Consider the following 19,209-nt stretch of genomic DNA (forward strand, 5'->3'; position numbering starts at 1 on the left):
AATAAAAGTAGAAATAAATAAATAAATGCAGAAATAATAGTGAAAATAAATACATTTTGGTAATATAAATGGCTATTTCTGTATTTTTACATGTATTTATTTATTTATTTATGCATTTCTATATGTATTTATTTATGTATTTATACATTTATTTATATATTTATGTAGTTATATATTTATTTATTTATATATTTATATATGTATTTATTTCTACATTTATTTATTCCTACATTTATTTATTTCTGTATTTCCACATTTCTACATGTATTTATTTCTGTATTTCCACATTTCTACATTTATTTTTCCCTGCGCATGTATGCTAATTGACCTATGGCTAAGCCACGCCCCCAAACGTGATGAGCCAATCACAGTACGTATAGCTAACCCAAATAGCACCAAACTATAACGTTTACACTGTGAACTGTAAATCTTTGTCTGGAGCTGAAGCTTATCGACGTTCTCAACAATAAAATTATTAATATAACCCTCCAATGCATATTTAAGGCCCTTTTGGTGACATCGAGATGATATATAATCTTTCTGTCTCCAAAAAATCATCAATTGCCTCCTGTGAAATGTCTCCTACTGTGACAGCTGCCATAGCGTCTGTTACCGAATGTTGACTGTTTGTCCAAGTGAGTGGAGGGGGCGTGGCTTAGCCATAGGTCAATTAGCATACATGCGCAGGGAAAAATAAATGTAGAAATGTGGAAATACAGAAATAAAATAATGTAGAAATGTGGAAATACAGAAATAAATAAATGTAGGAATAAATAAATGTAGAAATAAATACATAAATAAATAAATAAATAAATAAATACATAAATATATAAATAAATGTATAAATACATAAATAAATACATATAGAAATGCATAAATAAATAAATAAATACATGTAAAAATACAGAAATAGCCATTTATATTACCAAAATGTATTTATTTTCACCATTATTTCTGCATTTATTTATTTATTTATACTTTTATTTATTTATTTATTCATTTTTCGTTCTGTCATTTTTAGTCCTTCATACAGAGCTGCCTGTGGATGCCTGTCTGTAAATAATGCCGGGAAAAAACTATCGGCGAACGCAGCAGCGTGTATCAATGCCGATACACGTAAAAAACGCAAATATCGGCCCGATATATCGGTCGATCACTAATATATATATATATATATATATATATATATATATATACACACACACACACACACACACACACACACACATTTAAATTTGTGTGATTATGTGTGCAAGCTCATTTACCTTCCTTTTTCAGATGCCACACACACACACACACACATACTGTACACACACACATACCACAGAAGGACACACTGTACCTCTAAAAGGAAGCTTAGCAGTTGGTCTCCTGTGAAAAGGGAACATTTAGAAGCTGGGAAGGGATCCAAAGCATTGCTAAGGTTTTGTCTTTATGGTTTCATCTGGCAAACACTTTTATTTAAAGGGCTGTGTTTCACTTTTCAATTACTCCTCATGCTTGACTGGGTTTTGATCTTCCTCACCCGAGCTGCTCATACACCTCTGTTAACAGTGAGGGGGCTTATGAAGGACCTGAACCTGTGATTTCCTGAACTTCACGATTAGTGGTTCTGAAAAGAGGCATATTTAAATGGAATACTTTACCATAAAATGAAAAATTTCCACAATTTTCTCACCCTCATGTGTTTCACCTAGGGCTGGCCGATAAACGATATCATATTGAGATTGCGATAAAATTTACGTTGATAAAGATAAGCTCTGGACATTTTTACTGGATATAGATTAATCTAACGGCCTAACACACAGCAGAAATAAACACGAATAAAGTGCATGTCGCTAATAAGTGATTTCCACTTGTGTCTGTGTGAATGTACAGCGTGGTTTCGTCTGATACACAAACTCACACGTGACGCTCACAGTGCTTTACTATATGAAGGCATGAACACATGAACTTAATCTCCAGTGACGCTCTGAGAGTCACTTCAGAAGCTTTTTACCATTTCATTAGAGAAAAACTACCATTAAATACACACTGAAAATGAAACTAAAACTGAAAAATCTTCACAACAAACAGTCAAAATAAAAGTTCAGATTAACTTCAAGAAATTATGACAAAAAATATATCGCTACTGTATACTAAAATGTACTTCTCAAAATAACAATAATATTATTATTTTAATGAATTTCATATAACCAATATATATATTTTTATCCATGCTTTAAATATATAAAGTTCTGAAGTAAAAAGTAAAAATGCAATGTTTTGTTGTTGTAACCGTTGTGTTCCTGGGCTGCGTTCAGCCCCGACAAAACGTTGCACAACGTTTTTTAAACAGAAACGGTGATGCGTTGAACACACTGTTCTGATGATGCAAGAGTTGCAACTATGGCAGCTGAGAAGGCCATTCTTTGTGTTCTTTGTGAAGAATTTTCGGAGCCTGATGAAGTCGGTATAAATATGTGTTTAATACTACAAAATATGCCCGATTATACAGTTACTGCACTTGCCGCCCAGAACAAAAGAGAACATCCCAATCGAGTGAAGGGATTTGTGGAAACTGAAATGGAAGCACACATCTTGCCTAATTCAGACTAAAACGCATCTATTTAGCCTCACATAGGCTACTGACTTTATTTGTAGTTCATACTGTTTTAATACCCTGTATTTTCTTTCTCATTTTTAGGAAAAGCACTTTATTACCATTGTTTATTTCTATACCAAATGTCATACACTTGCAATGAAGCTAAAAATATAAACAACTACATCATGTTGATATCCTATATTTTTACAATAAAACTTACGACAAACATGTCTTCTAATTAGGGCTGCACGTTTTCAAGTTTTTCATTAACCGTTAACCGAGGCCCTTAGCGGTTAATACTCGGTTAACCATAGTGTGCGCGCCGCAACCACGAGATAGGCGTAATTTGCGGGTGGGACATGTCCCCACCACTATTTTCTAAGGTCGATATTGTCCCCACCACTTTTGAAACATCTCGCGGGATGAATAACGTTACCAATACAAATAAAAAAACACATCTCCAGTTAACTAGCAGAGCATTCATTTCGTTCGTTTTTTTTTTAGGCGATCTAGCGCTGAAATGTTTTGTTTAAGTGATCAAAGTGCTCGTTGCCGCTGCGATCGAGAAGGGTCTTGTAAAACGTGCTGAGGTAATATTAATTCGTGGCCACGAAACAATTCACCTGAATATTCACCAATTCACACATACACGAAAAAAAAAAAGGAATAAAAAGATGTACGAGAATAGTCGGCCTTCACTGAAGAGCTATTTTCACTAGTAAGAAAAACAGTTTAATAATTATTAATTCGTGGCCACGAAATAATTCACCTGAATATTCACCAATTCACAAAAAATAGGTCTTTAGCATTCACTAATTGTAATTAATAATATCAAAGTCTGTTTTTTGGCCACGTTGTAATTCGTTTAATCAAGGGAGGGAATTAGTTCAACGTGTCCACGATTTATTAAAACGAGGGAACAAATAAGTCGTAACAACTAATTATTTAGATCAGCGGACAGGGCGCATAAGAACAAACAGAGAGAGAGCCCCGGCCGCGCGCGCGCACTCTCACCGCCTTCAAACAACACGAGCGCTGTATTGCTCTCTCTCCCTCGCGCATATCAACACAATAGTAAAAGGTCGGAAGACCGATTGTGTTTTATTGATTAGTAGTTTGTTAATATAAAGTGTTTGATTAGCAAGTACATGTTTAGGAAATGCATAATACAAAATGTACCTATGGGTTAATGTAACGGTAAACGCATGCGCGGGTAACTGCTGGGGTAAAGCTGTGGCTCTGCGGCTCTGCAGACAGATATTATTGTGCTGCGATCAGTAGCGCGGATACTATGTTTGTTTCTGGCTCGCGCACAGCCTTCACTCTCGGACGCGCGCTTTCTTTGCCCGCTTCATATTAGAAAACTGGTCTAGCGGTCTCTGGTGGTGCAAAAATGTATTACACCTAAATTAACCGAGCAAAATGTTTCACTCGGTTACGCAATTTTTAACGGTTAATCGGTTAACCGGTTAACCATGGACACCCCTACTTCTAATATCATCAGTTGTTGCGTATATCGAGCTGCATCGAACACATTTGTAAATTACTTTCCTTGAACCCATTGTGCGAGTTCACTTTAATACCGCGTGCTTTATATACATGTTGCTGCTGATTGGACTGCAGTTCTGACACACCCACCAAACAAGAGAAAACGTATCTCAAACCCCGTTGCACACCGGTGCACGCCGTTTCCAGGAAACATGACGTTCAACCCGGAAACCGTAGCAAAACGTTGCGCACCGTTTTGAACTTGAACATGCCCCTGTTTAGTCTTATTAGTCACATGTGTTTTGTTTTCCCGCCACTTATCCGTTGCCATGTCTACCATCATTAGTTCATCATCATCATCATCACCTGTGTCTTGCCAATCACCTTCATCTGTGTCACCTGGTTTATGTTCATCAGTGTCTGTATTTAGTTCCCTCTGTTCAGTCAGTCTTGGTCCGTTCTCGTCTATGTAACGTCACAACCTGTGTGTGTATCCTGCCATTTTGTATCGCTTGAGTTATATTTGTAAGTAAACACTTTGTATTGGAGCCTTCTGAATGCCCAGAATGCCCAGAATGTGGCTCTAGCTAAATCTACAATTAAAAGGTAGTTTAATTGTGAACAAACCTGTTTGTGAGTTTACATGTTTGCATTCATTCTCAAGGTCTAACAAATAAATGGAAAGCAGTTCCTTCCCCATTAATGTTAAATGAATACCGTGATGAATACCGATATCATATGATATGGAAAAAAAAAACATTGTGATAATATTTTTTTCCATATCGCACAGCCCTAGTTTTACCAGTATCACTTTCTTTGGCAGAACTCAAAAGGACATAATTAACAGAGTGTCTAAGTTGCACTTTTGAATGCAATAAAAGTGAATGGTGACCACATTCTTTAAAGTGACAGTTCACCCAAACACGAAAATGATGTCATCATTTACACACCCTCATGTGGTTCCAAACCTGTATGACTTACTTTCGTCTGTGGAATATAAAATATATTTTGAGAAATATATCAGTGCATTTTTTAACCAAGATTCTTTTGTGTTCCACAGAAGAAAGAAAGTGATACAACTTTGGAACAGCACGAGGATGAGTAAATGATGACAGAATTTTCATGTTTGGGTGAACTATCCCTTTAAGAAAAAAAAAAAAAATTATATTTTTGTTTTCTACTGAATAAAGAAACTCTTCTGGGTTTGAAACTACATGAGGGTGAGTAAATGACAACATTTTAATGTCTGGGTGAATTATCCTGCATACTGCTTTAATGAGCCATTTTTATAAAACACTGCATATAATTCAGAAGAATAATAATAAGAAAATGTCTGTAACATGAATAATATCAACAGCGCAACAATTTAGCTGATGGAGCAAAGAAAATAAATGAGTAGATGAAGCTCTACTCGATAGAAAACGAGACAAAAGTTGTTTTGCATACATTCATTTTCGAAAAGGAAATTGCACCAAAATAGAGAGAGATAGAAGATGTCCAGGCATTCAGTCATTTCAAAGTGTTGCTATGGAGACCAAAAGTGAAGAGCCAAAGTGTAGACCATGCCATTATGTGCTTTGTTTATTTAGGTACAGGCACTTTGGATATAAGAGGACCACACACTTCAGAAGATACAAAACTCATCACAGGCCATCAAAATAGTTATGGGTGCTCTTAGCAGACGAGAGGCCATTACGTACATCTGAGACTAATGCAGAGCTGGGGTCTCCTAATAGATCCTCTTAATAATCATCTTCACTCAAGTTCTTATTCTGTTCTGCTCTCTGAAATTTTAAACAGCAGAGCAACAAAAAGGTGTGAGGCTGAGAGGAAAGAGGGGGAATATTAAAGGGAGAGAAAAAGAGAGCAAGAGAGCAAGAGAGAGAGAGGGGAACATCTGCACCAGGGTTGGACAAATATTCAGAACTGCCTTATTCAAATTTCAATTACAATTCCACAACTTCCAGTTTAATCAAAATCCAGAGGTTAAAAGGTGAACACCCCGAAGTGCACTTCCTGTACGCTGCATACTGTGGCATCACTCTATCCCACATTTAACTGAAAAATCAATTAATGCTCATGGTAACAAGACGTACAACTGTGTGGTCTGCTGAATGTTGTATATTTACTGGTACACATTTTCCTATTGGCAAAGTGCTAAATACTATAATTAAAGTGAGGCTGATAATTGAATCCGCTGGGCAATTCGCAAACCATGCGTTAAATTGTCATGAACTGAACACGTAATATTCCCATGACATTTTCACAAGAGGGAAGGAATGAACGGAGAACAACTGAAACAACAGATGGAAAGACCAGGCAAATACTGCAATTCCCATCTCAGTTAGCACAACCCAAACATTTTTAACGCTATAAAATTGTCATTTTTTATAAATCTTCTCGTTTTAAATTGTAATGAAAATGAAAGTGAATGACACGCACACATCTGCTCCAACAATGGGGGGTTGAAAGGAAGGATTTTCTGCCTACACATACAGTATAAGCACACTTGTGTTAAATACATCCTTATCAGTGGCATTTCTTTTTGCTAATTACACTGCCGTACACAGATCTCTCCCTGATAGTCTTTTTTCTGGTGTTGTGACTTAGAAAATAGAGAGGCATTGACATTACAAATGCCATTACAATCCTGGCTGATAGAGAGAAGTCGATTATTATTTTCACATTTGGATGGATGGATGGATGGATGGATGCTTTCAGAAGACTGTCACTGTGAAACTCATGGGGTAGACAATAAATTTATTCAACAACAGTAAAATCCACCTCAAGTCCATGTCATTTCATTTTATTATTTTGTGAAATCAAAATTAGCCACACATAAACCCATTTGTTATCTTGCTGTCATTCATGCAGAACAATCCATTTGAATGAAAATAAACAGCAGTGAGAGGGAAATAAAGGACATGAATCAGCTGAGCAGACGATGAAGAATGAGGAATGGGTGGAGAGTCTGCCTCTGTCCCAGTACCAACGGTTCAGCGTCCTCTCAAAAATGACATTTGCTCGCTGATTATTGGGGTAAATGTGTTAATGACAGTCTCATCCACAACAGCATGACATAGTCCCTGAGTGAGTGCGAGTCGGTTTTCAAACCCATTTGTTTGAGTTGAAGAACACAAAAGGAGCACTTAATTGTGTTTCTGTCACGCGTATGAAAAGCGTACTCATCGTAGGGTACGTAAGCAGGGGGGAAACACGGTGTAAACACTGAGTGACATCAGAATGCCTCAGTATCACGCCTACGCTTGTGAAGCTCATCACGCGCCCACTCACCAGTACTGCTTTTTTCCAGAGCAAATTTGCAAGAATGTTAACTGCCTAAAAATAACATTAAACATTTGTATTTTGCCACATCTACACATGGAGATGGAGAGAGAGAGAGAGAGAGAGAGAGAGAGAGAGAGAGAGATGGGAAGAAGAGAAGGAAATGGGATCACTCAATGTGTAAGCATGCATGTGAACAGAGCATCCTTTGCCATTTGGATAATTTATACGGTTTGAAAATAACTAATATATAATGTATAATAAATAATATAATGTCAATATCCAGGGCACCAAGTTAAGACACTGTCTATTAAACACATCAACAGATTCTAAATGTCTCTGAGCTTATAAGAGCAAGTCTATTATTGCTACATAGAGAAGACAAGTTGTTTTATTAATATTACTTAGGCTACATGGGTGATATATAAATCACAAGCTTCAATGCAAGTTTAGAAGCAACAAAAACAGACTGGATGAGATTTGCAAAAGACATTTGAGTATCTGTCATTAACAGGGGTGGAAATGTCTGTATGTGGAATAAATGTTAAAACAAGCCTTAAGTTGACACACAGGCCAATAAAAAATCTGTCTTTCAAACTTTCAAATTCATTCAATATTAAGACAGAATTATAAATAGACAGAACAGTAGATAGAACCCTAGGATGACATACAGATAGAATGACGGACAAAACGAAAGACAAAAGCAACAGACAAAGACAAAACAATAAAACCGTACAAAGATAGACAGAACAACAGGCAGAACGATAGAATGATTGACAGATAGTAGAACAGACAATAGAATGAAAACAATAAAATGATAGACAGACAGAACGGCAGACAAAACTATAGATCAATAGAAAGACAGAACAACAGACACAATGATAGATAGATAGACAAAGGCATGGAATGGCAAGGATAGAAATGGAATGATAAATGCTAGAATAACAGACATAATGATAGAGAGAAAAGCAGAAAGAACAATAGATAGACAGAATGGCTGACTGACAGACAGACAATACAAAATGGCAGATACATAGAATGACACACAGGCAAACAGACAGAATGGTAGACAGAACAAAAGACAAAACCAAAGAAGATTAGACAGAATGCCGGACGGAATGACAGAAAGAACAACTGACCAATCAACAGACATACAGATCGACAGCAAACAGACAGAACGGCCACATACAATGAGAACGACTGACCAACTAACACAGTGGTTCTCAATTCCAGTCCTCGTGACCCCTTGCTCTGCACATTTTGTATGTCTCTCTTATCTGACACACTCAGTTCAGTTCATGGAGTCTCTCCTAATGAGCTGATGATCTGGTTCAGGTGTGTTAAATAAGGGAGACATACAAAATGTGCAGAGCAGTGGGTCACGGGGACTGGAATTGAGAACCACTGAACTAACAGACAGACAGAACGACCAAGAGACAGATAGATGTGAGAAAAAAAAAGAGAACAATGTTAAATTATATGGTTAAGCAGACATGGTTTAACAGATATTATTTAGAAATACTATATTACATTATATTATGTTGTATTACATTACATTACGTTACGTTATTATATTATATTATAAAAGAACCCAAGTGAAAGCAGGAAAAACTAGCAAATGGAAATCTAGCAAATCAGGCTATGTACCAGAAACCTTTGTTGTGCTCTTCACTGCCTAATATATTCAATAAGCGTGGGTAAATGTACCAAACTGCAGGTTTCTAGCCAAGGAGGAGAACATGTTTAGGCGATTACTCGATATGAGGATCAAAATCCCACGTTCCCATCAGCTCCCATATACATTTAATCTCACACCTCTCACCAATCCACTTAAGAGAGTTACAGCGGCGCTACACGTGTGCTTTTAGAGGACAACAAGCAGCGGCATTCTCCCACAGAGGACACGGACACACTCTCTCTGATTCAGCAAAAATATCGATTAGAAAAGCAGGGGGTCTCTTTAACAAGTCCACTCCCGCCTGCAGAGATGTGTGTGTGTGTGTGTGTGTTGGTGGGAAGAGTGCTGAAACGGCTCTTTCATGTAAGCCCCTGTTAAACTCTCTCATGTTGGATATGATCTCAGTCCTGTCAGGGGGGTGCGGAGGAATCGAGCATGAATTATGATGAGATACGGAGCTTGATGAGAAATAGAGAGTGCGTGTGAGTGTGTGCGAGCATCTGTGCGCATGTGCTGAGTGTATATCACTGTGAAATGTGTTTGTCTGTGTGTGTTCGCAGGATTTAAAGCACAAGCCTGTTCTTTTACCAGCTCCAGCAGCGCACACCAGTGAGTACATTCATCATAGTGATGCGTTTTAGTTAAGTGGTCCATTCACAGTGACTTTCAGAATAATGCTATTAATTAGTGGTGTGTCGTGCAAAACATTAAATTACGTGGAGTTGCTTGGCTGTAAGCCAAAACGCAAGAACGGTGCACTATATCCCTCCCAAAACACCTCTCTCAACACAAACCACTGCTTACCTCTGCAATGTTCGGCTTTATTCCCAAGAAAGCTGTAATAATGGTCATTGTAAACTGCACTGCTGATTAAACATTAGTGTTAGTGGCACTGCTGATTAAACCTGATTAAAGGTTCTGCTGTTTAATCTAAAAAAAAATCTCAAGCAAAACTTCAGAATTATTCAAAGGTTGCCTGAATCACTGGTTTGTGACAGACTCGTAAGTAAAAGCACCAAAACTTGCAAGCAACAGAGAAAAAAAAAAGATCATAATTCCAGTTATGCATTTTGTAGAGCAAATCGGTGGTACATTTGAACTTTTATGTCTGTATCTTATCTTAACATAATTTTTCCTTTGTTCTCTTATTTATTGTTCCAGTTAATCGGGTTAAACCATACCATTCGTATCCCTGGAAGTCTCTTGAGTTGGATATAAATCTTGATACTGATATACGCATGAAAACAAAGTATTATTGAGAAGCAATCAAACTCAAGCTGAGATGAAATTATTGCACAGTTGTTTGAGGCCATTTCTTCTCTTAAGAAAAGTAGGGCTGGGAAACATATCAAATGATCACAATGCATTTGTCATGATTTTGCTTTTGTTCCTATCACAATAATTTAGACAAAATTATGCTGCATGAATTGGTTCAAAATGTTCATTCCAGTGAACTGGTTCAAAACTCACTCATGCTTCTTTGACATTATCTTTAAAAAATGTACACACAAGTCACTATTTGGATTTTTTCTATACATAATTTAAAATATTTTAGTAAAAATGCATCCAATATTGCTATTTATTACTATATACTGTTATAGTGATGCATATAAAAAATAATTATATTCATCCTTGTGTTCATTTAATAAGAACATGTCTTAATTATTATTCTCTTGTATTTAATTTTAACATGAAACATTTTGAATATACTTGGAAACATTTGATGTTTGGCTGAAAATGTGTTACTGTGTGACAAAAAAAAAAAAAAAAATCAGAATTGATACAGCTCATAAAATACAGAGGCATATTTTTTTAGCAATTTCATCCAGCCCTAAACAACAGCAGACCAATAGCAGTTTACAATGCTATAGAATGCCCATTAACAAAAACAACATACATGAGCATGTAAACATTTCCATCCCACAAATTAAATAAACCACAAGTGGCTTAATGCCATTCAGGTTTGTTACTCATCTATTCAGTCATCTAAGAGGGAGATTGTTTCTCTCCGTCATACAGACTTTCATTACAGAGCTAGATTGCTCTTCCTTTAGTTCAAGATGGGTTCTCACCAGAGCTAGCAGAGAGGGGAAAGAAATTCAGAGCTTGTGAAACGGGTGGCTCTTAACGGAGAGTGGCAGCTGCACTGGGGCTTGATTGAGAGTGTTAATTGATAGCACTGCTCATAATGCCCCTAATGTTTCACCATCACGCCGGGGGGCTTTTTTTCTGAGAAGATAAAGAGGAAGAATCCAGATGCAAAAATGAAGATGCAGAGCCCTCATTTATAATCATTATCCTTTTCCCCTCAGCTCCACCCCCTCAAAAAGAGCGGAGAGCACAGCGGAAATTAGTGTTGTTTCTGTCTATCAATGTATTTATCTACTGTATTTGGTCAGTACTTATGAAAAAATAAGCTGTATAATATACAGGTAGCCAGTTATTATAGCAAAACAAACCCATTCAGGGATGAAGCTCGACATTACAGTATCATTAGGATAAAAAGAATTGTGGATTTGGTAAGCTGATGTTCTTCTTGATGAGCAAGGCTTCACACTCCTATGAAGGACAGTCACAAAGGAAATCGCTATTCTGCTGAGTGTCTAGCCGTGGGCTATTGATAAGAGCTCTGGGCTTCTCATTATTCTGCTGTCTTTACTGAAAGTCAGGCCAGGGGCCTGTGCTACATACATCACTCTTTAATTCTGCTCCTGTACAGTGTTTCAGCAGACAACAGAAGGTCATGTGACAAGAAGTGGCACATAATTACAGTGCCAGACTGAATTAGTCTGATCCGTATGGATGAGATAAAACCTTTCCATACTAGTGTAGGTCATCGCTCAGGGCTCGGGACACTTATGTCCTCTTAACCTGCTCTGTAGGGGTGTAACGAAACATTGTTATATCGAGATATCGTGATTAAAAAAAAGTGACGATATGTAGGCCAATCAGTGATGTAAACGATATGATTAGTGTTATCCAAGACTCAGCTTACTGTATTTATAATTCACCCAAAAATGTAAATTCTGTCATCATGTCCAAAGATCCAAAAAAGGTAAAAAAGGCATAGTAGAATGGTTTAATCCAAATCTTGTGAAGAGACACAAGGGCTTTGTATGATGAACAGATTTACAATGACGCACATACCCTAGTAAACACGAAATGTGTGCGTGACATGCAAGAATAACATGAGAGTGAATAAATGGAGAGAATTAAAATATTTGAATGAACTAACTTTTAATTTTGGGAATAGCCATTTTGACATGCTTTGCGATTATAACTGTGACTATCAAATGAAGCACGTACACGCTTGGAGCGGCACTCATAGTGAAAGCGCAAACATTATTTAAATCACCATATCGCATTTTGTTTTAGTAGTATGATTATTCAAGGTCTTTTAGATGGTTTATTCTTATCATGTCAGTGCTTTAATAGTGGGACAGGTAGCACCGGGAGAGCCTGTGTGTGTGTGTGGCTTGTCTGTGTAAGAAAGAAAAGTGATAGTTTCAGTGATAGTACTACATTAAACTACTATACAGTATATAACCTTGAAAATAATGTGTAATAATTCAATGGGTGAATATTTGTGGATCCTGATAATGTCAAATGTCTGATTTTACCAGTATAGTCAGTGACAAAGTGCAAGCATATTTTCAGCTTCAGAATCATGAATATTTTTATTCTGGTGTCACCATTGCCCTGTGCATTGGGGACAAGGACCAAGGTTTAGTCTATTCAAGTCCACCACCCATGTCCATACCAAATTTAGCATTGTTTAGTAGTATATGTGGTGAACTTTTTACCCTTTCTTTCAAATTTCCATTTCCCCCCAAAAGCGCAACCCTATTCTAGACATCCATCTATAAACTTGAACGGTTTTATCATTTTGCATAACAAACACATAAACACATCGACTACCCACCATAAGCATCAGACAAATGGATGTATGCATATGGACCATGTTCATGTTCTCCATTTGAATCAGACATTATTTTTCCTTAGTATTGTGCAGATCTAGATGACTGAAAGTTCCCCAAGGGCTCGATTCACCTGCCATCAGTCTACAATTTCAATTAGATAATTAATCTAATTAGTGCAGATTCATTCTCCTTGCTGCCGCTCTGAAGCGAGCATTAATATTGCTGCTTTTTTGGGTCATAAAGCTCTCACATCAAAAGAAATATGACGAGAAGCCAGCATGGAACCAAGAGGAAATATGTTTATGGATTCTCAGTCTTTAAATTGACCGTGCATATTAATGCAATTAGCCTATAAAGTGAGATAAAAGTCTGCTTTTACGGCACGCATGCTAGAGCAAGAGTCCACTTTACATAATTACAGGGTTTGCCCGAAAGATGAGGGATTGAACCTGTTCCCGGTAGAGAACTGACTTGAGACAAAGAGAGAAGATTAAAACGTGATTCTTACCTTCGTACACTGCTTTGAAGCCCTGGCCACTTACAGCGTAGTCTGACAGCAGCCATAGTGTAAGTCTGGGTCCTGTGCTGACTATAGGGGCAGGAAGTTGAAACCCCGTCAACCTAAAACGCAGAGAAGGAACAAAGCTCACGTTAACCAAGAGTATTGTTATACAAACGAACGCTGGAGCTTGGCAGCTGCAAATGTTTGAGTGCCAAACTGACTGCTAAATCTCAATTTCCAGCTTTCCGGAAAATAAAAACCTTTAAAAGCTGTTTACTGTGGTGTAAAAAGCTAACTAGGACAGCACAGGTGATAAGTGAGGGAATTCTGCACAGAATGGGCCACCAGAGACACCATGGCTCATGCACCAATCATCAGAATGGTAGCTAATAAACGCTTTACAGACCTATCAAAATCAAAATCAATAGAGCAGCTTAAAGAGCTTATTTCACAGGTCAGAGGTTACAGATGTATGCTATTAACTCAGTTTCACGCCATTGGCATGCATACTGCTGAAAGCAATCTATTAATTGATTCTAAAATAAACTTCACACATTCAGCGACTTAAAAGAAAAAAAGAAAAAATAAAGAGTTCTATGATGAGCATAATTTAAGTTTCTATATTAAACTTTATTTGGATATTTTGGGGGGGATAAAGTTACAAATGCCATGGTGAAAAGCAGAGTTGCGGAAAGTTACTTTTAAAAGTAATGTTGCTATATCATTGTGTTAATTGTGTTAATTAAATAATTGTGTTACTTAGTTACTTTTTATGCAAGTAATGTTTTTTTGCAGGTTTGCGTAATATTCTGAGTTTGCATTTCACTGTTTTTGTTTATTTTGAGGAATACTGAATCTGCTTTTGTGCAAATGATATGAGTAAATGCATGCTCACATTTGATCTAGAACTCATTTATCTCAACATGGGGACAGAAAAGGTGTCAGTCAATAAATGGAGGAAAAAGTAACTTGTGCCACCTATTTGAAAAAGTAAGATAATTTGTTGTAAATTTAAAAGTAATGTGTTACTGTACTAGTTACCTGAAAAAAGTAATTAGATTACAGAAATCATGCTACTTATAATGCATTACCCCAATAGTGGTGGCAAAATTGTTCAGATATTACCGTGAAGAAAAAAGCCTAAACTGAAAAAAACCTTCTATTATTATCTTAGAAAAAAAAAAAAGACTAATGGAAGAATTGATAGAGAAGGCCCTTGAACATCTTCATGACTGTGTCAAAGTCAAAAAGTTAAAAGAGATAAGATATTTTGAAAAATTTTTGACAAGGCAAGGTTAGTTCAGGTTTATTCATTTTTTGTTTTTTTGTGATTTCCTAAAAATGTCATTTTTAATAATGAATAACTCATTCTTTGTTTAAAAAAAAAAAAAAACTTGAAAGAAATTTGATTTAAAACTTTAAATTGTTAAATAGAAAGGTATAAAGACAATATGTTATTAGTTTTCCCTTGATGGTTACTCTGCATTAAATTCAAAACCACATGAAACCAGCATGAGTATGAAGAGTTCATTTCTAAGAGCTTGAAACTAGATTTTTAAAATATATTTTCCTTTTATCTTGGAAACTCTTATAAATGACTGAACCATGCACATAAATAATATTGTAACACATGCTTGTATGTAGGAAAATAATAGCATTTGTTTTCTCTGAGAGGAAAACCTTCATTAATGCCATGCACTGTTTTGTGGAGAGATCCGTATATACTGTATGAAGGCATCCTGAGGGCTATTTTTTCTCTTTTTTTTAGATTAGAACAAAACGGAGCCTCCAGCAGCCAGGTGTGCTCGACAACTGCGTGTATGTGCTCGCATTTCCCCACAGCACCACTATGACCCATATAGTCCTCCAGGGTGTCAGCAGAGCAGGATGTTAAACCGTGTGATGCAGCTTTAGCTACAGGCAACGCTCTGAGCGTTCATGTTCCAGGGCTCGCGTCAGTTTGCCTTTTCAGTCAGATCCCAGAGCTGTCATCTAATCTCCATCAGCCCGAACACACCAAACGGTCACCTGGCTGCGGCCTAAGCCATTTTATATGCGTTAGTCAGAGATCAACTAATTGAGCTGAACTGTAGGCAGGAGGTGGATGATTCAGACAGGTGAACACTAGGTATCTCGAAAGACAACAAAAATACTCAAAAAGCCATTGTTCAAAGTGACAACACTCATTGTCTGATTTTTTTCAAACAGAGCAATGTGTTGTTGCTATCCTGAGATCCTGGAAAAATAGTGTAACAGTTTTCAAAATTGATAATGAAAAAGAAATGTTACTTGGCATCAAATCAGCATATAATAATTATTTCTAAAGGATCATGTGACAATGAAGACTGGAATAATGATGATAAAAATTCAGCTTTGCACAACACAGGAATAAATAATAAAATAGAAATGTTTTTTTTTTTTTTTACATTTACTTTATTTTATTGTTTTACTGTATTTTTGATCAAATATCCAAATACCCACGGTGAGCAAGAGACAATTCTTTCAAAAATCCTTAAGAAGAAAAAAAAAAAAAAAAAAACTTACTGACCCAAAACATTAGTGTATGTAAACCTTAAAACATTTAAATTGTCATTATTTACTCACCCTCATGGCATTCCAAAACCACATGCTGGTATTTGTAACTATGGAAGACGACGTAATTTTTTTTTAATAATAATTACACATGACTTGTCATAAAACAACAAATGTTTGGGTAAACTACTCCATTTATTATTTATTTTTCAAAATGCAGTATAGTTCTGGTTTGCCTATATCGAGTTTGTACGATATATCGAAAATATTTTTTTGAAACGATATGGAACGAGGCAATACCGTTATTGATACAGTAGTTTGATACGAGCACATCTGAAAAATAGCCGAGGACGCAGTGCGAGCTCCTGCAGTGAAAGTAGTACAATTTGTCCTAAACATGACACAAGCTTATATTAAGGGCTTCAAAATAACTGGTAGTTACCAAGTTTAAAGCAGCTTGCTCTGACAGATGCTCTGACAGATACTGACAGATAAATACTTGCGCTGTTTAATGCGTTTGAGATGTGGTGTTTTCCTCAGTGCTTAACTTACATTTCACAGGTATATTCTCCATCTGTAAATGTTAGAAAGTCAAACAAATATGTCCATTTCACTGTCAGGAGAGGACGAGCCTCCTGCAAGTCAATCTCTGCTAAAATTCAAGCTTCCGTGAACAAGCGCCGCCGCGCGCATGTCCGCCAAACAGACGGAGCTCAATAATTCTGACTAAAATATACATATTGCTAAAATATTTGTTGTTGGAGACAATAAATGTGCCATATGTGGAATTTTAAACCTATAAGTATATTTTTATGAAAGTGACCATTATAATGGGATAATAAAATGCACGCTATTATAATTCGTTTGTGTTTTTTTTTTTTTTTTTTTTTTTTGTTTTTTTTTTTGTTTAGCCTTTAGTCAATTTAAAAACAAAAGCATTATTTTAATTTTTAGATTGTAATGTTACAATGTTAGAATGTAATGTGATTTTAACCACCTTGTTTGCACATAATATAGATAGCCTACATTACATTCACTCTATTTGTTTCCATATACTTCAATATCAACATTGTTTGTTGGATATCACAGGGCAGGATGTGAAATATTTTTTTTTTAAATAAATATAGATTTTCTTTATCCAAATAGAAAAACAGAGAAAGTACCGAGATATATATTGTATATCGCCATTTAACAAAACAATACAGAGATATGATTTTTTGGCCATATCGCCCAGCCCTAGGTTTGCCCATGAAGAGACTCATTTTCTGACCAAACAGGAGTTTATCAGTGAAGATCACCTCTAGGCAGAGAAGGTAAGAAAGAGGCACTATCATGATACCACAACAGATGAACTGAAGACTGCCCAAATAAGACTGGTCTGGACAGGAAGCGGTGGGGTGTGCTGAGGCTAGAGCCGGCCTCCATTAGGAGACATTTCCACATGGATGAGTACTGCAGCGACCAGTCCAAATTCTCTATTAGAAAAAGGAGCACTTCCCTCTCCAATTATCCCAGGTGCTTCTTTGGGAAGAGAGCATGGACACTGGAGAAGGAAGAGGGAAAAAAAATACACAACTGGAGAAGGAGAACAGGTGGTGCTTTACAGAGTTCATTGAAGAGGGAGGAAAAACAGATTGAACTTCGAGGCGCATTTATGCACTTCAGTTTTTGTGATTGTGATTGTGCTAGGGGTGTGCGATATCATGATTTTAGATTGTGAATGATTAAAATGTCTCCCTGATCTGCTTTTGAAGAGAGAGAATAGTATAGTGCTTCAGTGCACATTGTATCAGCTGCAGTTCTGATGCCTCCGTCTCAAAATACAGTACAACGCGACGTATATTCACATCACATGTTTAGCAACGCAGCGGTAGGGTTACACTCACGTGACATTGCAGTTCTTCGACATCATGAATCCGTGCCTTAGGTCTTGACAGCAGCCTAATAAACCTGCTGCCGTCTGTGTCATTAATGTTAATCAAAAAACAAAAGACAGAGAAAATCTCATTGCTCTTGACTGAATAACTCAAGTAGCTTTAAGAATTAGAGGATATTTCTTTCATACAGTGAAGTCTATGTAGTTTTTTATATTTTAAAATTTAATACATTTCTTACTTGAATGCTACTATTAAATACACTTACTGTTGCTGAAAATATGGTTTCACTTTATTTTGATGGTCCCTTTAACACATTCTGTTGACTATAAGTAACATTGCACCTAAATGTCTCTCATTAGAGAGTGTTAGTAGAGTATTAGTTCAATTTAATTCACATTTATTTCTATCTTACATTGTATTTGTTCTATATTTTGCATCTGTGTTCTTATTTTTAACAGTAGCGGCTCGTCCGAGGAGGCAAGGGAGGCACAGCCTACTAAACTTTGAGCTAAAAATGGGACGGTGTTAATACAATTCCCTGTTATTAATTTAATTTCATGTCTCAGAATGTGAATTTCTTGCTTGCAATTTCACCACTGTGACAACACCATAAAGTATTACTGAAGACAGAACCATCGCTGCTCTTCCCCAAACGTGCCGAATCTGCCAATGAAATTACAACTGCACGGAAAACTTTGCTAAGGCGAGTCTGAGGGGATAGAGGAGGAGAGGGAGGCAAAATAGAGACTTGTACCTCTGTTGTTAAAAAAAAATTGCCAATCCACATGGAGTATTTCACTTTTAGCGGTTAGAGTGTTGAGAACAAATACATCACAGAGGAGGCTACATCAACCAATCATCGTATTCGTATAGAAGAAAATTATGTGTATTAGTTTGAACTGCTTCCACTGATAATGTACCATCTACCTTAATTATGGAGAGTAGACAGCTATTATACAGCGTTAACACATTTTACAGTGTCCTTGTCACATATCTTACATGTACATACCATAGTAATAACAGTAAATTATGCATAATTACATGCAACTAACCCTCAACCAAATCTTAATCCTACCCTAACCCTATAGTAATTACATGTAGTTACTTAATATTACACAGTACTTAAATATATAATTACACCTTAAAATAAAGTGTAACCGAGATCTTGCATATTTGATCGTCAACAAATTTACCAAGCTACCATTCATACAGTAGTTACAAATTAAAAATGAAGGAAAACCCCACACCTAAGTTGGATATTGGCAATCAGCTTCACTAAACGGCCTAACTTGCTCTTTAAACATGGACATTTAAAAGGACAGAAGGATGGATTTTTGCTTCGA

At 36.6% G+C, this 19,209-nt stretch overlaps 1 protein-coding gene across 1 annotated transcript in view; it reads right to left on the reverse strand.

Annotated features, from left to right (window-relative positions):
• The window catches only part of csmd2 (CUB and Sushi multiple domains 2), a 313,713-nt gene that overhangs the window by 245,763 nt on the left and 48,741 nt on the right, over nt 1-19,209 (reverse strand). The window contains exon 3 of the mRNA XM_084130492.1: nt 13,464-13,576. Coding sequence (XP_083986618.1) covers nt 13,464-13,576 — 113 coding nt within the window. The remainder of the gene's footprint in view (nt 1-13,463; nt 13,577-19,209) is intronic.

Source organism: Abramis brama, assembly GCF_963993115.1.
Source record: "Abramis brama genome assembly, chromosome: 12".
In the NCBI taxonomy this organism is placed as follows: Eukaryota; Metazoa; Chordata; class Actinopteri; order Cypriniformes; family Leuciscidae; genus Abramis; species Abramis brama.